This window comes from Lathyrus oleraceus, chromosome 1, assembly GCF_024323335.1.
Source record: "Lathyrus oleraceus cultivar Zhongwan6 chromosome 1, CAAS_Psat_ZW6_1.0, whole genome shotgun sequence".
In the NCBI taxonomy this organism is placed as follows: Eukaryota; Viridiplantae; Streptophyta; class Magnoliopsida; order Fabales; family Fabaceae; genus Lathyrus; species Lathyrus oleraceus.
This window is the reverse complement of record NC_066579.1, coordinates 400797683-400821008: the sequence shown is the minus strand read 5'-3', so window position 1 is coordinate 400821008 and position 23326 is coordinate 400797683. Positions and strand designations below refer to the sequence as shown.

The 23326-nt window shown below is 33.3% G+C and overlaps 2 protein-coding genes across 2 annotated transcripts; one reads left to right on the top strand and one right to left on the bottom strand.

Moving 5' to 3' along the window:
• Nucleotides 1–5950: 5950 nt before the first annotated feature.
• Nucleotides 5951–15052, top strand: LOC127075045 (uncharacterized). The gene is made up of 8 exons (XM_051016499.1): nt 5951–6296; nt 6384–6498; nt 7466–9678; nt 10517–11880; nt 12217–12335; nt 13397–14223; nt 14310–14422; nt 14535–15052. Exons 1-8 carry the CDS (start codon nt 6261–6263, stop codon nt 14833–14835), a joined length of 5088 nt encoding a protein of 1695 aa, XP_050872456.1. The 5' UTR covers nt 5951–6260; the 3' UTR covers nt 14836–15052.
• Nucleotides 15053–15433: 381 nt separating this feature from the next.
• LOC127075037 (berberine bridge enzyme-like 13) lies at nt 15434–17303 on the bottom strand. The gene has a single exon (XM_051016489.1). It carries the CDS (start codon nt 17194–17196, stop codon nt 15559–15561), a length of 1638 nt encoding a protein of 545 aa, XP_050872446.1. The 5' UTR covers nt 17197–17303; the 3' UTR covers nt 15434–15558.
• Between the last annotated feature and the right edge of the window lie 6023 nt (nt 17304–23326).

Below are 23326 nucleotides of genomic sequence, written 5' to 3'. Positions count from 1 at the left end.
AAAAATAATTATAATTCATATATTACAACAAATATCGTTTTAAAAACAAAATAAAACAAATATTAAATTTAATTAATTAATTTGTGATAATGTCTTAGTCCCGTGGATGGATTGTCTGTTCCAACAGCTTCTTTGTTTACTTAATTTTTTAAAAATAGATTGAAAAAATATGTTAAAGTAATAGTTAGTGTCATATTATATTTTTCATTTTTATGTTGATAATATTAAAAAAAACTAATTATTTAATGATGAATATTTATCATGTTTGACTTGTAGCATAAGTAAGTAATTTGTTTAATATAAGTATTATTTTTATTTATATTTTTTACTTGTAAGTAAAATGACAATAATCACTAAAATCTGTTCTACGACCATGAGATTCGGATTTGAATTTGGGATAGATTATCGTCTAACAATATTGACATTTATCGTTGACCTAAGTCTAAATTGAATTTTTATATTAATAATATTTATAATTTTACTAAATTTAACTAATTAATTAGTAACAAATATTTGTCTAATGTAAAAATTGTATATTCTAATAATTTGTTAAGCGTCTCATTTTCTAAAAATCAACATGATAAAACAGACGTATGAAAAAAAATTAGTTTATGGAGTATAATTTGTTTTCATTTTTTTCCGACGATATTATAGAAATATTAATTTTAATTAAGTTTTTAGTGATAGAATATTTTTTAATTGTGTACTATATGAAAAACATATTAAAAATTAATTTTTATATTATAATTATTCTCATTTTTAAAAAAATATTTCAAAAATATTAAATTTAATAAATTAGTTAGTGACATAGTATTTGTTCTGTGAATTGTGAGTTTCATTAACTTCTTAAATAACAACTAGTATCTTGTTTGGAGAAACGACAGGTATCTTTCAATGTAAGTCCAACATAATTATATTGCCTAGAGAGGCGAAACAAATTTCCAGTGAAAATCACGCATATATGATATTGTAACTAAAATATTTTCCCTATTTCATAACTAATTTGTTTAGTTACAATTATTTCCCCATTTATAATTTTTAGATTAATTAAATTCAAATTAAATTTAATAATTATAAATTTTATTTATTTATTTTGAAGATGTAAAAAATCTAAATTTAATTAATTTATTAGTGGCGAGCAAATATTTATTTAATGAGATTAATTATTATACATGATCAGTGTAAAATTTCTTACATTGTCAATACATCGTAATCATCTGTTTATATTATTTTTTAAGTGGTTAAAATAAAAGTCAAACATTATAAATAAATCAATGGTTGTAATTAACTGTAAGTGTAAATTTTTTTATACTGTGAGTGTATATCAATTAAATTCTTATTTTATATTTGAATTGTATGTACTAATAACTTTTTAATGTCTTATTTATATAAAAAATAAAATAAACATAAAAAATACCAATTTACAATTGGAAGAGTTTTTTTTAAAGATATGTATATTATATAATGGATTTAATTGAAATACACGGACAGTGTAAAAAAATTTTACATCGTTAGTTGACCATAATTGTTGGATGTTGAAACAAGTTTGACTTTTATTTTAAAAATCTATAAAGTAATGCAAACGGGTGACGGTGATTAATCGATTGTGTAAAACTTTTTATTCTATGGAGAGCAATAATGGCATGATGAATATCTATTCTATTCTATGCATAAATTTAAGTTTATCTTTAAAAAAATATACATGTCTTAAACGAATAAATAAATGTAAAAAGTTATACGAATTTATCCTTAAAAAAGTACAATTGTCTTAGTAGAAGAAATCGATGCAAGAGATTGTTTTGTATATTTGCCAGTAGTTTGTTTTCTCAAGTTTATATAATGATTCAAGAGATTTCGAAGGCTCACCAAGGAGATGAGAGCTCATCAGTTCCTTATCAACCGATCCTATCTACATTGATAACAACATTATATTTTGGTTGAATGGTGTAAGAATCTTTCCATTAATGTATTTTAGATTAGAGACCTCTAATAATATTTTAAATGAATTGAAAAAAAAAGTCTTAATGAATTTAGAAAGAAAATTTTACTTCATATCCTAACACTTATATCAATAATCATATATTTTTTTAAATATAAATGTTTTTAATCAATTTATCATTTCAATTTTAACTATTCAATTGAGACTTTCAAATATTGTACTATTCACCTTCGTATCGGAACACATTAGAAAAGATTTCCGGTATATTTTTTTCCAAACCGAAACATTTTGTAGAAGACAACTGGTTTAATGTATAACGTGTTCCGGAAGACTTACTTGAAGAGTTCTGATTCAGTTTAAAAAAAAAAGGTTTCGGAACATTTATCATATGTATTCCGGTTTTAACAGACAAACATATACCGGAAGTCTTTTCGAAAGGCTTCCAATGTGTTATTTCTATGATCCGAAATTCTTCTTTGTAGTCTTTCGATTTGCATTGTTAATTTTTTTTGACATTTTTTTATTGTGCAGGTATGTAAATTCTTTCCCAAATATGTGTAGATACTTCTGATGCTTTTTTAACTACTCAAATATTTGGTACATGGGAAGAGGTGATTAAGTGGATTAAAGAGGTTGGAATCCATAATAAAGTGACTGTTATTATTACTCGTTCAGATACTGAAATATGCAAGAGAGGAAGAAGTAACAAATTAATATTTGGTTGTGATAAATGTGAGAAATACAAGGATACTGATAGTGGAACCCAAAGTGCGTCCAAAAAATGTGGATGCCCATTTAAAATCAGGTCGACTCCGCGCGAAAGATGGGTATGGTTGGAATATTGATGTAAAATGTGGGATCCATAACTATGGTTTACTTGATAGATTAGAAGGTCATTCCTTTGTTGGTAGGTTGACCACGAATGAGAAGCAACATGTCGTTGATTTGACAAAGAAACATGTACCACCTAGACACATATTACTTTCCTTGCAAGACCGAGATCCAAAGAATGTCACTCGAATCACACAAATATACAAGCATAAAAGTATGATAGAAAAAGAGATAAGAGGTCATAGAAGTGGGATACAATATTTGTTTAAGCTTATTGAGGATGCATACTATGTGTATTGGAGTAGAAAAAGGGATGACTCGGAAGTTGTGAGATATATATTTTGGGCCCATCTCGATTCAGTTAAGTTGTTAGTTATGGACATCACCTACAAGACAAACAAATATAGACATCAACCTAGTTGACTTTTGCTGTCGCATTTGCATATATGGAGTGTGAGCAGACAAGGAATTTTTGTTGGGTATTGGAGAAACTTAAAGAATTGTTTGTGAAGAAAGATTTGTGTCCACAAGTGATTTTGACTGATAGAGATCTTGCTTTGATGAAAGCAATTGAAATTGTGTTTCCTATGTCAATTAATTTACTATGTAGATTTCACATTAACAAAAATGTTGCTGCAAAATGCAAGCAATATGTGGTGAATGACATGCAAAAGACTATAGACACATTATGGATGGCAGTTATTTGGGCTAGTGATGAGGTTGAGTATGATCAACGGTTGTATCAACTTGAGCAGACATGTGTTGATTTTAGTGGATTTATTAATTATGTGAAAGACATATGGTTGACTCCACATAGACAGAGATTTGTTGGAGCATGGATTAATCGAGTGCTACATTTGGGTAACACGGCGACTAATCGGTATGTGTTATATTTTTTACTATGTATTTTTTTATATGTGATATTTTTAATATTTTCAATATGTATTATTTTCAGGGTTGAATTTGCTCATTGGAAGTTAAAGCAGATGTTGGGAAACAATACAGGTCCTCCTCTTCAGCATTAACTTGTATGAGATAACGATGAATCAATATAGAAACACGAGCCTAATTAGGATCAGATGGTCCTGCTTCGTAAATAGGAACTGACACCTCTCTCGACTAATCACGATGAGGCGGGACCAAACGAGGATACGAAACACAATAATACCACTCCAGGTATCCATCATCTATATCAGATGGAGTGATGGCCAATGTTGTCGGACGGATCACAACAACACCGCTCTAATGGTAACCAATCCAATCAACATAAATATCATTAGCCATCATACAATTAGGAGGCGGGGGTGGAACATGCTGCCTGTATCCGAGCTGACATATACATCTGTCAGACAAATATGGAACAACTATGTCACTCCATTTAAAACCCCCCTGTACAAACATAACTCATCAAACTGACGCCATACTCTATGATCCTCGAATGGACGCAATATGACGCCGACAGGTGTCAGCTCGTCCAAAATAGGTCGCAAGTCATCCACCTTCAGAACTTCTTGCTTATAAGACTATCTCATCGCTTGAGGAAGACCAAAATTATCAGCTGGTTTCCAATTCTCTCGTCTTTTTTCAACTGTTGGAAAGTACTCGTGAATCGAGCACTATTACAATATAAAAACATAATAAACAAAATAAATTAAATTAACATAGTTTATAAAATTAATTAACATATAATAAACAAAATTAAATTAAATACCCGTAGGAGAAGGATATCCACCGAGTTGCTTGCAACTGAACATGGACGCATCTCCGAGGTATTTATAAAGGATAACCAATGCAGCTGCTACCAAATTGTATCCCAAACATCTCTCTAAGTCTGTAAACAATAAGGGGTATCGTGCCTCGACAAGTGTAAAGATCTTGTCGACAAAAATTGTGGAATCCACCAACATAAACAAATATGCTCTAGTCGCATATGTCCAACTAGAAACAACTCTATACTGTACGAATAAATCGTATAACCACTCCAATTTATAGTAAGAACCCCTGCAACTACGAACATGTGCTTGTGCCTCACTCTGTGACACTCCTAAGTAGTCAACAGCAAGTTCAACAACAACCTCTTCAGTGACATCTTGAGGGCTCCAGAACACACCCCTGATGGGCAAGTGAAGCAGACAAGAGACGTCATCCAAAGTAATGCCCATCTCACCAAACAGCATGTGAAATGAAGATGTCTCTAGATGCCATCTCTCCACAAATGCGGATACTAGGTTTGTGTCTATCTTCGTCAAACTAATTCTCTGAAGTGAAAATAACTCTGACATAGAAACCTAACTCTCCATCTGTTGTGGAATAACTTATGAAACCCTCGATGTCAGTTTAAGTCCGTGTCCAGCAACCTTCAACTCTTTCTTCAGACCTCTCTCCTGAAAACAATTGAAACACATATTATAAAACAAAATAAAAAATATTCAAATATCATTCAATATCAAATATACGTCGTTCATTTACCTCACCAAACCAGAAAATGTCGAGCAACATGATGCTCGTACTTTACCAAAAGAGACGTATCGTACGACCCTCCTGATAGCCAATCGACTCTACTGCAGATGTAGATGCGCCCGTCCTAAACCACGATCTGGAATCCTACAGTCGACACATTGTCTTTGAACCATTATAATTTAATTTTTTATTTATAAAAAAAGTAAAATAAAAAAATGCACCGAAACACTTCTAAAAAGAATTCCGGTGTAAAAAAATGAAGTTTGAACACTGAAACACTTTCAATAAGATTTTCGGTGAATTAAATGAAAACCGAAAGTCTTTTAAGAAGAGTTTCGGTAAACAATTTGAAAATCGAAAGTCTTTTAAGAAGAATTCCGGTTCAACGTCTCAAATCTGGAGCGAATCAGAAGTCTTGTACAAAGAGTTTTAGTATTTTTATTGTGAACCGGAAGACTTACTCTATAAATTTCGATTTACAATGACAAAAGTGATGTTCCGGAAGTCTTGAAGTGAAAGTGAAGTAAAAAATAAAAATTCAGAAATATAACCTATTTATATGAGAGCATTTTGATTCAAAAAGTTATACCATAGGATATAGGTATAATCGATGGGGTGTCTAAGGTAAAATTTTCATTTAAAAATTAAACTCATACCTTCGTAAGCCCAACCCATATAAAAGAACTAACTAACTAGTAACTAGGGTCTTCGCTCTTGACCATTCACAGCCGCCCCCTACTTTCTCTTCTCACCTTTGCATTTTTCATCACAACGGTTCGTCCGGAGTATATCGGTTCAATTTTCAAAAACCGGATTTCGAACATTGCTCGGTTGAACCGGTCAGACCCACCCATATTTTAAAAAACCGATTTACAGACTGGAGTCGGTTCGAAATACAAGGTTTAAGCACTACAACACCAAACACTGTTGAGACTTGAGAGTGAATTGAATGTGAAAATCAGGGTTTACGGGTTTAACGATCCTCTAAGATCCCCTATGCATCACAGAGAAGAAAATTAGCCTCTCAATAATGAATCCTGTACCGGAAAATGGTTGTTGTGTTGAGGTAAATTTTCATTCTTTCTTTTCAATTTCACGTGCTTTTCCGATTCAATTTGCAATCCACATTTTTCTTTTGATTTTTTGTGTGCAGCTGAAGAAAAAGTATTCGAAGCTTCAAGAGACACGGAATGCTCTAAGAGATGCTGTGAAGCTGCTTGAACAAACCGTTACCAAGTTTCAAGCTCAGAATGTGAGCCTAAAAAAAGGTGACATTGAATTTGAAATCTTGTAATGAAAATTGTTTGTGTTGTACATTTCTGTTATGTTGATGATAACAAAAATGAAATGACTTATTAGAGTTACTAATAGTGTTGATATTGATCTATGAAGCATGGGACAGGACATGGATACGAACACTCCGACACAGATAATGTAAAAAAATAGGACACCGACACATATATGATAGTATTTGAGTTTTGTTTATCCATCTATTATTTAAAGAGTTAAAGATATTCTAATAAAAATTAATATCTTTAATTCTTCATTGGTAACATTGCTTCTATACATCTTTGACCCTTTTAGTTGTGTGAAATTTGTTGAAGAAATGTATTAGGTGTGATGAAGCAAAGAAAAAAACAACTTTTTATGAAACACTTATCTAAATTGTCTGACACTTGTTGTATGAGTGTCATACAATTGTCTGACACCGACTCAAGGAGTGCCGAATCAAAGAAAAAAACAAATTTTTTGAGGGACACTCATCTGACTTTTCTGGCACGTATCGTACCAGTGTCATACAAGTGTCACGGCATGCCTACTCCTAGAGGTGTCCGTGCTTCATAGATATTGATGATACTATTGAGCATCCATACATAGCCAACACAATATCTCTAGTGATAATTTGAGGAAATGAAATTAATTGAATAGAATTACTCGTGTTGGTGCCGATGCTGTCATGACAGCATACGCACTTTCAGTTTGAAGTGTCGGTGCTCCATAGAATGACATTAAAAGTTAATTGGATAATAAATTGAAAGAATTGTATGTTTAAACATTGTGCAGATGTGTATAACATAATTCAAGTCCCTATCTTTGGCTAACTATGTTTGAATAATTTGATAGATTTGAATGTTTATGGTGTTTTTCCCTTGACCATTTCTTTATTTTCTTAAGTGTGTGATTTGGGGGAGAGAGTGTTATTGAACCAAACTCTTTAACTTGTATTTTTTGCAGCATACCAGGAAGAATCAGCTAGGGCAAAAATTGAAAAAGAGGAAAAGCTGAAAGAATTGAGTGCTAAGGTTTCTTTAGAAAATGAAGTTTCAACGTTAAAATATGAGATCACTGCATTGCAGCAGAAATGTGACACAGTTGCTCAGGAAGAACACGAGGATGTGGAATCTTTGGAAGCAGATATATCTGATAAGGAAAAGGAAATTGATAGATTGAAAAAACTTGTGGAGAAAGAAAAGAAAAGGGCTGATCACGAGAGGAAGGTTGTCGAGAATGAGGTTTCTGCGTTAAAATCTGAGATAAGTGCTTTGCAGCAGAAATGTGGCACAGTTGCTCAGGAAGAAAATGAGAATGTGAAATCTTTGAAAGCCGATATATCTGATAAAGAAAAAGAAATTAATAGATTGAAGAAACTTGTGGATAAAGAAAAGAGAAGGGCTGATTCTGAGAGGAAGATTGCTGAGAATGAGGTTGGTGCCTTAAAATCTGAGATCAATGCATTGCAGCAGAAATGTGCTACAGTTGCTCAGGATGAAAATGAGAATAAAGCTTTGAAAGCCGATATATCTGATAAGGAAAAGGAAATTGATAGATTGAAGAAACTCGTGGAGAAAGAAAAGAAAAGGGCTGATTCAGAGAGGAAGGTTGCCGAGAATGAGGTTTCTACCTTAAAATCTGAGATCAATACATTGCAGCAGATATGTGTGACAGTTGCACAAGAAGAAAATGACAACAACGCTTTGAAAGCCAATATATCTGATAAGGAAAAGGAAATTGATAGATTGAATAAACTTGTGGAGAAAGAAAAGAAAAGGGCTGATTCTGAGAGGAAGGTTAACGAAAATGAGGTTTCTGCCTTAAAATCTGAGATCAATGCATTGCAGCAGAAATGTGGCACAGTTGCTCAGGAAGAAAATGAGAGTAAAGCTTTGAAAGCTGATATATTTGATAAGGAAAAGGAAATTGATAGATTGAAGAAACTTGTGGAGAAAGAAAAGAAAATGGCTGATTCTGAGAGGAAGGTTGCCGAGAATGAGGTTTCTGCCTTAAAATCTGAGATCAATGCATTGCAGCAGAAATGTGTCACAATTGCTCAGGAAGAAAATGAGGATGTGAAAGCTTTGAAAGCTGATATATCTGATAAGGAAAAAGAAATTGATAGATTGAAGAAGCTTGTGGAGAAAGAAAAGAAAATGGCTGATTCTGAGAGGAAGGTTGCCGAGAATGAGGTTTCTGCCTTAAAATCTGAGATTAATGCATTGCAGCTGAAATGTAGCGCAATTGCTCAGGAAGAAAATGAGGATGTGAATGCTTTGAAAGCCGGTATATCTGATAAGGAAAAAGAAATTGATAGATTGAAGAAGCTTGTGGAGAAAGAAAAGAAAAAGGCTGATTCTGTGAGGAAGGTTGCCGAGAATGAGAAAAAGAAGGCTGCTGAAGCTTGTAAGTTATTGGAAGCAGAGAAGAAAATATCTCTGAATAAGGGGATGCAACTTTCCAAAATCGAGGCAGAGAAGGTTGAAGAGTATAGGCTTCAGCAAGTTCACTTGGAGAAAGAAGTTACTGAAACAAAAATGAAGCTGGCTTCTGAGTTGTTAAAGTTTAAAGAGGCAAGCAAAAGAGTTGAAGCTGATAAACAAAAGCTTTTGGTAGAAAAAATGGATGCTGAGTCAAAGATGAAAAAAGCTCAAGAACAGGTAGGGGTTGAAAAACAGAAGGCGGTTAGAGAAAAGCGGCGTGCAGATGAGGAGCATGTTAAAGTAGAGGAGCAGAAAAGGCTTGCTCAAGATAACTGGAAGAGCGCCAAGGAAGCAAAACATCTTGCTGATCAGAGATCTCAGGAGTTATTAGAGAATAAGAAGACAATTGAGGATTTGAAGCAGAAGATACACGAGCTTTCATCTCTAAGAAAACTTAATGAAATATCTGGTGTATCTTCTAATGTGAATGCTGAAAGTGATAAAATACAGCTTTTGAAAAGCAGTTTAGAGCTTGAAAAATTACGTGCAAAACATGCAAGGGAAAAGTTAAAACATGAAAGGAAGAAGTTTGAGCATGAAAGGATGAAGTTTAAATACGAAGAAAGTTGTCGTAACATTTTACAGCAGGAATTGCACCGCTTAAAGCTTGATTGTATTAAAAATTACAATCACCTTACTATGCTGGATGCATCCTTTTCTCCTGTTGCTGGAAGTATACATGGCCCAGCTAAGGTTAGTTTCCTTGCTGAACTTCAGTAATACAAGTTCACATTAAGTTTGTTATTTTGTATCCTTTGATCACCATGGCACATAGAGGTTTCCATATGAATGCATAATAAGTTTAATATTGATATCGTTGCTAATAATATTGTCTTTCAATGTTAATAGTGAACTTAATGTTATTATACAAACTACAAGAGACAGCTGCACTGGTAGTAGAAAACAGATTTTATTATGCATTACAAATTTTCTGTTAAATCTGAAATTGAATCTAATGTCACTTCAATTATTAACACATGGATAGTAATTTTAGGATGACGGTTTTTGATTGGAAGAAGAGGAAGACAACTGGTAAAACTGTATTAATTCGATGAGTTTTTGCTAAAAGCTGAAACTGCTGACTGCATTGGTATTTGATCACAAAATCTTTTGCTAATGTTAATTTTTGGCTTATAGCTTTTGTGGTTTAGTTTCTTTACAAGCAAAACTTATGTTGGTAACCAGTTTTCTCTATCAGTATAGGTATGTAGATAAGAGGGGCAGGCTAGCTGTATGCAATGGATTTTGGATACTAATCTTATGGTTGTGAAAAATAGTTTTATAGCTCCCTTTATTGTTTTGCTTATTTCAATGTGTTAGTGTTTCCTACTGTGATAATTTTTAATGGTCTCTTTTTCATTGGATATGGATGGTTTGTGTTGAACATAGATATTGTAAAGGGTTTGGTCTTAAGTTGAAATTTTATACTTTGACTATTTCTTTTAGATAGTTATGCACTTGTGTTTTCATGTATATCTTATACCTGTACATATGTTTAATCACTCTTTTCTGCTGGATGATTGGATTGCAGTGTCAGAATATGCCAAGCATACAGAAACCTGATGTCATGACTCAACTCTGCAATCTAGGTATGCCTCAAATGCACAACTGTGTTGAAAATGAACTTGCGAAGCCTTGCAGCATAAGGGTTGGTGCATGCGATTCTTTAAGGAAAAGCATGCAGAATCCTCCACTTGCTATATCTGAAGGGAATTATACTGAACCCATCACAGGTACTGGTTATAAATTGGAGCCTCTAATAGGAGGCTCAAACAGAACATCGATACAGAGTTATGCACTAAATTCTAGTACAGCATCTTTTTCTGATGCACACTTGATGGGCTCACAGGAAAGGGGTGCTTTGCAAGTTACCACATCAACAAAATCAGCTGAGGAGAACTTCAATGCAAGATCAAGCATGTTGAAACCATTTGACAAATCAGTTATTTGTCATGATGGAATAAGGAACAGGATTTCTGATACAATCAAATGTGTTGCAAATTTGTCTTTTGAGGGTAAGAAGTTAAACACACAGCTAGAAGATAAGCTCTCTGATTTATGTGGTTTATTGTATGACAAAATGAACGAATCCATTGAGGGAGGGAGAGAGACGGTTACTAATCATAGGGATACTCTACAGGAAGAGAGTGACAGGCCCCACAAGAAGAGAAAGAAATCTCATAGGGAAAAAGAACGCACATCTGTGTATGAGAAAAAAAAAACAGAAGACCCAAAAGCTGGAGTCTATGAGGAGGCAGATGGCTTCAGACAAACTACCTGTCCTGCATTATATACTCAAACTACTCAGGCATGCAGGGAGAGGATATTTGATGAAATATATACTGGAAATGCTATGAAGTTGTTAGATTTAGAAAATGCCGTTGATGAGGAATGCTATAGAAGAGCCATGAATGCACCCTTGTCACCACTATCTTTTGTCGAGAATGAAACAGTTGCTTTAAATAATATGGAGCCTTTTCAGGACAAAGTTCTTCATACAGACTTGTTGGATCAAAGAGATTTGTCTCCTTCAACTAGATGTGATGTCATTGATGTTGAGATGAATTCCAACATGCAAATATTTGATGCATGTACAGTTCCTTGTAATGGAGACAAGTCAAAGCAGGCTATACCAACTGATGCAAAATTGCAGGACACTCATTCTTTGGAAACTTCAAAGGATACATTTCTGGCAGAGACTGGAACTGGATCTTTGCACAATCAACTTCCTAATTTTGGTCTCATAGTATCAGATAGGGATGATAACAGTAGCATATCTAGGACACTTCTGGCTACAAGGAATTGTATAGCACGATGCAGTTTGGATACTCAAACAGGATGGGAAGTCGCTAGCATTCTGACTGCAGTTGACATGGAAGAAATATCCTTACAAAAGTAAGATGCTGTTTGAGATAATAAACTTATCATATCCATGCCGTGAATCATCTTTACTAATATTTGTAATAAGACTAATCTTTTATTACTTCCTATCAAAGGCATCTGGTGCTGAAGCATGTTGGTGTCCTACATTGACATGTGTAGGTGTCCGGCATTGACACATGTAGTTGCATTAGAATATTTCATTTTTTCAAATTGTTACTCTTAGTCATGTCAGTGTTGTGTCCAGTATCCTTGCCTGTATAATTGCTTCATAGTTATCTACTGAATCATTTTGTTGTATAGTTTTTATGAAGGCAAGTGATGGTCAGTATTTCTTCTAATTTCTTGCAGTGAGAAGCTTTCCGTGTTGTTGACACTTTTGCTGTTCAACTTTACCATGACTGCAATGAAATTTAATGGTGGTAACTTAATCCTTTGCTTGAATTCTTATGCTCAACACATCTGTAAAGGTTTGTTCATCTCTTTCATGTTTCATTTGTGTTTTGTATATTTGAACCAATGTTATGCTAGATTCACTCCCTCTAGTCCAAATTAAATGTTGTTATAGCATATAAAAAATGCATCAACATAAGTGTCGTCTTGCTTTTTCAATGTGACAATGATTATCTTTTTCCAATTCTACACCCAAATTTTTACTGTAAGCAGAGTAGTCAATAGTGGCCGATAGCGGCGCTATCCCGTATAGTGGAGCAGAGCGAAGGCTGACCGCTATGGGAAGAGTCTTAGCAGTGCAGAACACTATAGTGGCCGCTATAGGGTAAATAGTGGGATAGTGGAGCAGAGCGGTTCCTGGCCTGGAGTGATTTCCGGCCCGCTATTCTTTTTCCCTCTAAAAAACCCCGAAGTTACCCCTTAATTTTAGTGTTTTAAGGGTAATTCTAGGTTTTTCAATCAGATTTTGAGACTTAAGCTTAACTTTCATAGTCGTTTATGCACTTAAAGAGTCATGTACTCATGTGTGCTTTGATTTATGAATATTGAGTTATTTGTTTAATTTTATGTTAAATATATGTTTATAATGATTTGTAATTTGTCCCAAAGAAGATTAAATAGAGCGGTCATTCCGCTATCCCACTTTTGGGGTCAGCCGCTCCGCGCCGCTATCTGGGAATGACTACTCTGACTGTGAGTACCACTTTCAAAACATTATTCTTCACTATACATTTATGAGAATAGCTAATAGCCAATTGTTAACGAAGATATTTGCAACATTCTGTCAGTCATTTATAGTTTTTCTTATTTTGATTTTTGCGTGAAAACCTGGGACATCATTTATTTTGGAACGGAGGGAGCGATTAGAAATTGTTTTTGCGTCAAGTTGTAGTTGTGTTACTAAGTTAGTAAATCTATTTTAATGGTGAGTTGCATATCGAATACCAAGTGTTAAAACCTATTACATCGATATTAAAATTGTATTGAGTAAAAGTATATTTAAATATAGAGGTTTTGATTTCATGTAACTTTTGAGCACTATTCTGTTGAACCTATAACTTTTCTATTTTTTGGGCAGTTCTGGCTGATGCAGGCACAAGGATCATTTTGTTAGAAAAAAATTTGTTGCTGGAGCTGCTCCGCTTCATTGAAGATTTTCTTATAAAAGGAAAAGTTATATTAAAAGACATAGTACCTACTGAGACCTCATCTGGTATTGATTTCAGAAATGATAGTTTTCTGGATGGCGTAGACACATCATGTTCTAAAGAAGCTACGGATGAGCAGTTGGTAGCGGCGGGTATTATACTAGCATCAATATGTGCTGCAACCGATTATATTGGATTTCTTTCTGAGGCATCATATAATATTCTTAGATTGTGCAGATATGGTTCTTTTATGGCGCTAACTATTCTTCACATTTTTGCTAACCTGGGTGGAAAGAAGTATTTTGACTGGTGCAGTTTTGGCTTGACGGTGACTGTCTTGAAATCTCTAGTTATATTTCTTGAGGGAGGGAGCATATCTGTCACTCCTGCTTCTTGTCTTCCATCAATAAATCAGCTGCGTATTGATTTATGTACTAACAATAAATGCCCTTTCTCGGAAGGTGCCGAGTCCATTGATGTTGTTACATTCTTGCTCTTAGAAAAGATCAAGAAGCATCTATTTCAGCAAGAAGGACAGTTTGATTCTTCAAGTTTCAGATCCCTTTTAGACAATCATAATAATGGACAGTGGTCTAGTCAGGATGTGGTTCCATGTACCAATAGCATAAATTGTGATGCGTCGTGCTGTTTGAAAAACCATGTGGCTTGTCGTACTCAACCAGATGTTCATATTGATGTTACCTTATGCCAACTTAGTGATATTCTCTCATTGTTGGAGCTTGTTGCAAGCAAAATGGTATTTCTTTTTGTGCTTTCAAGTTAGTATCATCCTTTCATTAAGTTATCCTAAGCCTGATCATGTAGTTTTCTCTTATAATTCAGGGCTGGCAATGGACCAACACAAAACTTGTTCCTCAGCTGCTTCATGTACTGGACTCTTGTGTGGTGGAGAACGCTGCGGTTGCTATCATTGCTCTTCTTGGTCAGCTTGGAAGGTAAGTTGACCTTTGTTTGATAATATTGTTTTAAAGTTTGCGATCTGTTTCTTTTTCTATTCTTTTTAATCTTTATCTTTGTTAATTGTGTGTTGAATGTTATACTTATCAGGTTTGGAGTTGATGCTGGTGGATATGAAGACCAAGGAGTTGAAAACATGAGATCCAAATTATTGTCTTATCTAAACAATTTTTCCATCAAAGCAGGCACTTCTCTTCAAATTGCCGCTGCCACTGCTCTGTTTGGCCTTCTTCCTCTTGATTTAGCTGCAGTTTTGAAGAATGAGTTTAATCTTTCGGCATTTTCTAGTAAATCTATTTCTAATGACACTGGAAGTTTAAAGAAGTGGTTCTCTGGATTAGCGGAACATCAAAGGGATTTGCTTTATGGCATTTTAAAATGCACTGATTAATTTTTTTAATCAGTGCCTTTAGATGAATTGATGTAAGATTTTTGTTCCCATTCATCGAGGTTACTCGTTGAAAAGCTGTACAGGTTATAGGAAATTAGGCGGTTGAAAGCTTTGCGATATTGGCTGCTGTAGCTGTCATATTTGTACACTATTTTTTTGGGATAATATCTTGTTTCCATATTTTTATTGGTTAATCTATGTACATTTATAATTTTAATATCGATTTCTAGCATTTACACCCTCCAACTCGTGTCTAATTTGAACTATGCGCGGTTTTAAAAAAAAAAATTAGAAATATTGATTTTAATGCTAAATCTAATATTATTTATTAGAATACTCTTATTATTTAGTGGAAAAAATAAATAAATGTTACATTGATAATATAAAAGGATAATTATTTTCCAGACTTTTTTATGAGATGGAGTATTGTCCAAATTATTCTGTTCTTTCCTTCTTCGTTGCAATTGTTCTTTCCTTCTTCTTTTATCAGATTATTTTCTTTATAAGTTCTTTACATGGTAGGAGTTAAGAACTCCAAATAGTACTCCATGTCAGATATTTGTAAGAACTAAACTTATGCAACATTAAACACACCACAAAAACAGAAAACCAATGTTTAAATATTGCATCAGTATCATACAACATTAAAAACACCAAAAACAGAAAAGTTCAAAGTATATCTTTTATTTGTCTATTTCATCCAATTAACACTGCATCAGTGCCTTATTCCCAGCTCTTGCTCTTCTTGTCTTTTAGCTGCATAGTTGAAACTTGAAGTGGTGGAATACTCTGTTCATGTCTGAACACATTTTCAGGATCAACTTTGGTCTTAATTTTCACCAACCTATTGAAATTATCTTTGAAATACACATTACCCCAAGAAGTTGCTTGTATAAAGCTTGTATCATTCTTCTTATTCATTCCCAAATCAAGATCTCTATAATTCACATATGCTTCCCTTGGAAACTTAGACACATAAGGAGTCATGTAGTTGTAAAGCTTCCTAATCCAATCAACATGCTTTGGTGCATTCTTATCTCCATCTTGCCAAAGAGTTAGATACTGAATTTTGTAAAGTGTTCCATTTCTGTGAGGAAAAGGGCTATCAGATTCTGAAAAATTGTTCATCATGCCTCCATATGGATTCCAAATCATCAAAGGACTATCTTCTTCTAACAACCTTTGCCATAACCCTTGTAAACCAGTCTCCGGTATCGACTCTCTTACGAAATCCGACTTTGCTTTGAAGTAATTCTTGAATGTTGATTTTCCTTGAAGCAAAACTTCGGGTGGCGTGTCATTAGGAAAGCCTGCAATATACATAACAGATTTGATCCAACTAGTTTCCATGCAATCTTGTTTAGTTAAACCTAGTTCTGGAAAACTTTCCTTCATAACTTGAAGGAGTTTCTCCGAATCACCTAGAAACTGAGCATTGTAAGAAGTAGTAATAGTTCTTTGAGTTTTGTTTGCAACACTAGCTGGCTGAATGATAACTCTAATAAAGAGATTTTCATCAATATTTGGTGCCACCTCTTGCCATCTATGAGCAATCTTACTTGCATCTTGTTCTAAGCTTTTCGTAACGGTAAAAACCGTCACGGTTTTCGGAACAGGAACAAGCTTAATCTTCCACCAAAGAAGAATGCCAAAGCTTCCTCCTCCACCACCTCTAATAGCCCAAAATAATTCTTCCCCCATAGATTTTCTATCAAGAATATCTCCGTTCGCATTGACGATTTTTGCGTCGAGAACATTATCGGCTCCTAGTCCATATTTTCTCATCATGGATCCATACGCGCCTCCTGTTATGTGTCCACCAACACCTAAACTTGTGCAAAGACCTGCAGGGAAGCCATGAACTTCACTTTTTTCATGTATTCTATAATAAACTTCTCCAATAGTAGCGCCGGCTTGAATCCAAGCGCTATTATCTTCGATATCAACGTTTATATCGCGAAGTTTAGCTAGATCAATGATTATGAAAGGCGTTTCGATTTCCGAAACATAAGATAGTCCTTCATAATCATGGCCACCACTTCTTACTCTTAGATGAACACCAAGTTTCTTTGAACATATAACACCTACTTTGACATGAGAATCGGTTAAAGGTGTGAATATAAACTCGGGTTTCGGAGCCGAAGGTACCAAATACCTTAAATTCTGCGCTGAAGAATTAAGGATGTTGTTGAATGAAGCATTGTTTGGTGTGTAAATTGCTGCATAAAATGGTGCTGCTTTGTCTGAATAGAAACTTAGACATTGGACAAAGTTTTCTTCAAGAGAAGCTGATTTTGCTAAAGAAATTGTTGATATCAAGAGGATTAAAATTGCTAAGTTTGAACTTGGGGATGAAAACATGGTTTTGGTTTGTGTTCTGGTTTGGTTTCTATAGTTTGTGAAATTGTGATGTTTTTATACATAAGCTATAGTGCTAATGTGATGGAACAATTTTACGTGTAATTTGAGCTAAGGAAAAATAACGTCATAAAGTTGAAGAGTGTTGGCAGTATCTTGGAGGAAATATTCATATTTTAATTATGAAAGTGTAGAATGTGAAGTTTTTGATATATCTTTGATTAGAAGATCATCGACCTTATTTATGTTAGAATAAGTTGATTTATTTTTTTTCCAAAAAATTTAAAAATCCTTTTTTTAGAAAATACCAAAATTCAATTTTATTTTTGAAAAAGTATTTTTTTTACAAATATAAAAAAAGTTATTTTTTTCCAAAAATAAAAAAAATCGATTTTTAAATTATTTTTTTCCAAAAATACAAAAATATATATATATATATATTTTTTTAAAAAAATTGATTTTTCTCAAAAAAAATAAATATTTTTTTATTAAAGTACAAAAAATTAATTTTTTTCTGGAAAAAATGATTTTTTCCAAAAGTAAAAAGATCAATTTTTAAATAATTATTTTTTTACGAAAATATAAAAATATATATTTTTATCAAAATAAATTGATTTTTCTTGAAAAAAACTGAAAACTTTTATTTAAAATGTAATTTTCTTTTTTTGGTAAAATATTTTTTTCTAAATATAAATGATTTTTTTCAAAAATAAAAAAATTAATTTTTCAAAAATAAAAAAATTAATATTTTAAAAAAATGTTTTTTAAAAAAAAAACTTTTTTTTGAGAAAAAATGGATGGATGAATATCCATCTACTAAAAATATGATAATGAATGAGTTGGATGAATTTTATTTTTAATGGATGAATTGGATTAAATATTTTTAAGAAGTTTTTAGTGGATTGTTAATGAACTAATGAATTTTTTTTATCCATCTATCAACGATCCAATCCATATTCATCCAATCCATTCATTTTACTGCTCCTAATTCAAAGTATTTTGAAGAAAATATTTATATTTTAATTATGAAAATGTGGAATGTGAAGTTTCATATATCTTTGAGTAGAAGATCATCCACCTTATTTATGTTAGAATAATGAATAATCACATTCAAGTTGATTTATTTTAATAGTTTTATAGTATCAATTTGTACTTATAATAGTTTATCGTCATAAAGCCGTTAGATATTTTTAAATTGTTACAAATCTTTGCTTTTTGAGCCACTTAGACGAAAACTATTAAAGTATAAGTCTCCTAGTATGTGAATTAATTATTACTCTCTCATATTATAAGTAAATTTTGATTTTTTTAGATTCATTATATATATATATATATATATATATATATATATATATATATATATATATATATATATATATATATATATATATATATATATATATATATATATATATATATATATATATATATATATATATATATATATATATATATATATATATATAGATTAGATACATTAATTATTTAATGAATCTAAAATTTAGTTATAATATGGGACGGATGGAATATACCTCAACATTATAATGAATTACTAACATTGATTATTTAATAAATTTAAAAAGTCAAATTTTTCTTATAAATAAAATTAGAGGGAATAATATTCAAATTCTGATTTTGTAGAAATATATATTTACAAGTGGAGGAAATCTATGAATAAATAAATAAATTTTTTGCCAACATGTCTTTAAAGTTTATTGGATATGTTAGTTTTTCTAATATTTAATTATAATTATCAAAAAGATTTTTATTTAATTACAGTTGATAATTTTTTCTCAGAAAATTTGCCTTTTCCATCCTATTCCGGTTGTTTATTAATGTTTCTAATAAGTCTTAAGGAAGAACAATCACACTAGATCAACATTAAAGTGGAAGAGATCACATATTAAAAAAAAAACTTAAAATATTGAGTATATAAGTCAAGTGCTTAACCTCCATTTTTCTAAGTAATGAGAGATTTTCAGCCCACACTTGTACACAATAATCTTCCCTTTAATTACGAGTCCACATACTATGTTATCCTTCAAGCGAAAACTCTTTCATCCAGATATACTTGTACCACCATTGCCACCCTTATCACATCAGATATACTTCAATGGGACACGCCGCCTAACCACCACAATGTTAGGAAGACTTTCGATACAAGAAACCAATCTTTTACTCGAACCATTATGTTTGATTGTTCGAGGAGTTTTTTCACTAGGGAGCATTGAACATTGTGAAACTTCTTATTTTAGAGCAAAGCACATTTCCAAACAATATGAGTCTATTACCCACACTTGATACATTTTCAACATTCCCCCTCAAGTGAAAGTTCTTCTTACTTCCACAAACTATTGTACCGCATAAAACTTTTCTTATTCACCACTCTGGCGCTGTTGACACGACAACGTTTCTTATTCACCACCCCTGTGACATCGTTGACTTTCGATACAAGCAAGCTGATCCCTTTCTTGAACCAAAGGCTCATGATACCATTTGTTGGGGGAGTTTTTTTCACTAGGGAGCCTTGAATATTGTGGGGCTTCTTCTTTTAGAGCAACACCTTTGTGAGAGACACACCACATATTCACCTAAAACCTTAAGGTGATAGGTGAGTGGATTCTCTCACTTATAAATGCTCAAGTCTCCATATTTCCAACCAATGTGGGACTATTACCCACACTACTCACACTTGATACATTCTTAACATTGATATCACTGATGGATCATGAGGATGAACATCCACATTGGGTCAAGGGCAACACACAAACGAGAGAGACCACATATTTACCAAAAAATTTAAGACATTAACTATATGGGTCTTGTCACTTGTAAAGTGCTCAACCTCAAAATTTCCAAGCAATGTGAAGTGAGACTCCAACCAATGTGTTTTTTTACATATAATGAAAGATCAAATCTTACTAATATGTAAATCTCGAGGATTAAACCGAATACCATGAGCGCATTTGTTATATTTTATTCCGATGTGGAACAGAAAATTGATTATGTATTGATGAAGCCCATTGTGAAAGGTCATGTAGTACGACGACGAGCCTTCGATAGATGGAGAAGGGGCATACCTGCAAGGTCAGCGCTCCAATGCCTAAGTCAGTGAGGTCAGAGAAATGCAACTTGCAAGAATAGAATGAATCATACTTTGGTGTAGTGCAAAGTGTAACACCCCGTTTTTGGTAGATAATTATGTTTAATTTAATTATGTCTTGTGTGTGATTTATTTACTTGTTGTGTGGTTGTGGGGGTAAGTGTTATTGAGGTGGAGGTATAGTGAGAGAGAGAGAGAGTAAGCGGTTGTATAATTGTTTAGAATTAATTAGAATTTTAACTAATTAAAATTATATAAAGGTATTTGATTTGTTGTGGGCAATGGTTAATTAAGGGTGGGTCATAAGGGTGCATGACCTTGAGGTTAAGGCTTTAGAGAGAATGAAGACTATTTAGAATTAACTAGAATTAATTTAATAATAATTAAATAATAATAGGTTATTTAATTTATTTAAATTAAATGAAAATAATGAGTTTGAGGTGAAAATTATGAATTGTGGAGAATTAAAATAAATAATGTAAGTTAGTAATAATTTGGGCCTTAGTGGAATATTAGAAAGATAAAATTAGATTTTGATTTATAATGAGAGGAGTGAGGGAAAAAGTTCACACTACGTGAAACTTTTCGAATTGGAGAAAAAGAAGGCAAGTGAAAGAGAAAGAGCAAGAGAAGGCTTAGAAGAGAAAAGTTCAAGAATCAACCAATTGTTGCTGGAAAATTCAGGTAAGGGGCGAGAAAGGGCATTCAATTTAGGTTTATTGCATGATGAGGTAGAGAAGAGCGGTCCTTACGCTCCTTAGAGTTTATGTCTTTATAATGATTAAATGATTGATTGTTGTGGTTTCTCATAAATCAATGATTGAATGATGATTTGTAATATTTATATATGTGATTGTGTGACTGAAAGTATGTTGGTTTATCATGAATTTATGGGTATGAATTTATGCCATTGATGAATGTGTGAAGGTTGTGACCATGAAGTGTGTTAATGGGGATTTAGAGATGATGAAGATGATGTATTATTGAGTTAGATGTTAAGAGATGATAAAAATTCATATGTTTTCATGTACCATGATTTAGGGTATGATTTTGGACTGTTAGAGGTCAAAACTGTGGGTTTGGGGTCGGAATGACGGTTGAAAAACAAGAGTGATCGCACAAAATCGCGAGAAAAATGTGATTTTCCGGGCCCTGTTAAGGGCCGTATCACGTGCTACAGGAGGCCGTAGGAGTCCTTTGGTTTCAGGGACAGAGGCGAGCCAAAAAAGGGGGGTTTTTGGTCGGGGAGCGCTACAGGCCGTAGTGCGTGCTACATGCTATTGGTGTAACCCTAGAGGCCAATACTTTTGGTACTTGTATCAAATTATTTATTAATAATTAAAAGGCTTTTTCTTTATTATGTTTGTTTAATAAAGTCCATAGAATAGCTAGTCCATTTAATGTATCAAGTATGACTTAATCATGAGATCACATTAAATATAAGGACACTATTCTTAAAATATTCATAGTCGAGCTTTATTGTGAAGTGGGATAACATTAAAGCATGAAGACTATTATGTTTATAGACTGATGATCACATCTCATGGATCATGGATAAGGAGTTATCAAGTCTCAAACATAGGTATGAATATTAAGAGTAATATTTATACTGGATTGACCCGCTATGAGAATACTATATAGAATGTTATGCAAAGTGTCATAAGTTATTCTCATGGTGATAATGGTGTATACCACTCTTCGACCTGAAACCACTATGGACCCTAGATGTAGAGTCGAGTGCTTTATTGCTGATCCAACGTTGTCCGTAACTGGATAACCATAAAGACAGTTGATGTGTACTCCACAAAGCATGCTAAGGGACATGAGTGACCTAGATGGAATTTGCCCATCCTGCGTAACAGGATAAATGTCTATGGGCCCAATATTGAACTGGACAAGGATGACACGGTCTATGCCTTGTGTTCAATATAGACATAAGGGAAAAAGGGTAATTATACACATAATTATTATCACAGAAGGATTTGTCAGATCACATGACATTTTCGTGACTTGGGTAGCAGTGATGTGTTGTTAGATACCGCTCACTGTTTATTATGTTAATTGCGTGATTTAATATAATTGCCAACGTCGCAAAAACCTACAGGGTCACACACAAAGGACGGATTGATGAGAGATAGAGTAACTAAGGAACACCGTAAGGTACGATGCACTTAAATGGTAAGGTACCACATGCTTAAGTAATTTTGGGCATATTATAAGATATGAGCCAAAATACACTTAAGTGGGCTTTTTAGCTTGAAGCCCACACAAGTGGTTCTATAAATAGAACCCTTGGGTAGAAGCATTGTCACTCTTGCATTTCGTTTCTCTCTCTCACTCAAAGCCTTCATTCGTAGCAGCTAGCACTGAGATTGAAGGAATCCGTTCGTGTGGACTGAGTAGAGGCGTTGTCATTGTTCAACGTTCGTGATCGCCACAAGAGGTAACGATTCTATCACTGATCATGACCTTTCGTAAGGATCATTAAAGGAGAAATTTTTTAAATTCCGTTGCGTTTTGGATCGCCATTCTCCTTCAGTGGTATCAGAGCCACTTACGAAACCATGAATCTGATAACTGTTTATTTTCTGTATTAATACGATTAAAGACAAAATGAATCAAAGATTAAATTGAGATCGATCAATTTATATATATGATATAAGTAATCCTGATGCAAAATACATTATATATGATATAGTGTTCTTGTTTCGTTCATTCAAACACTCAATGGTTGTTTTCCTTTGAGTGATCAATGGTTGTTTGCTTCTTGATCCGACATTAGTATGGTGAAGCAATGACGTGTTGATCAATTATACTGAATCAACAATCGAGATGTGTTTGACGGTCTGAAATTGGTGCATTAGGGTTAGTGACGGCACAAGGGTTGTGTTGTCAGAGAGTTATGCGATTGGGGTTGTAACTGCACAAGAGTTGTGCTTTCTAAACACTTTTTCGAACAGTGTTAACCGGTTAACGCATATGGTTAACCAGTTAACGCGAAACGGAATACAGCTTTCTAACAGTTTTTCA

Bases quoted from the DNA above. Each gene is read 5' to 3' on its own strand.
- LOC127075045 (XM_051016499.1), top strand. From the start codon at position 6,261: ATGAATCCTGTACCGGAAAATGGTTGTTGTGTTGAG. The intron at 6,499-7,465 runs GTGACATTGAAT...TATTTTTTGCAG, and splicing joins GAATGTGAGCCTAAAAAAAG to CATACCAGGAAGAATCAGCT. The intron at 12,336-13,396 runs GTTTGTTCATCT...TTTTTTGGGCAG, and splicing joins TGCTCAACACATCTGTAAAG to TTCTGGCTGATGCAGGCACA.
- LOC127075037 (XM_051016489.1), bottom strand. From the start codon at position 17,196: ATGTTTTCATCCCCAAGTTCAAACTTAGCAATTTTAATCCTCTTGATA.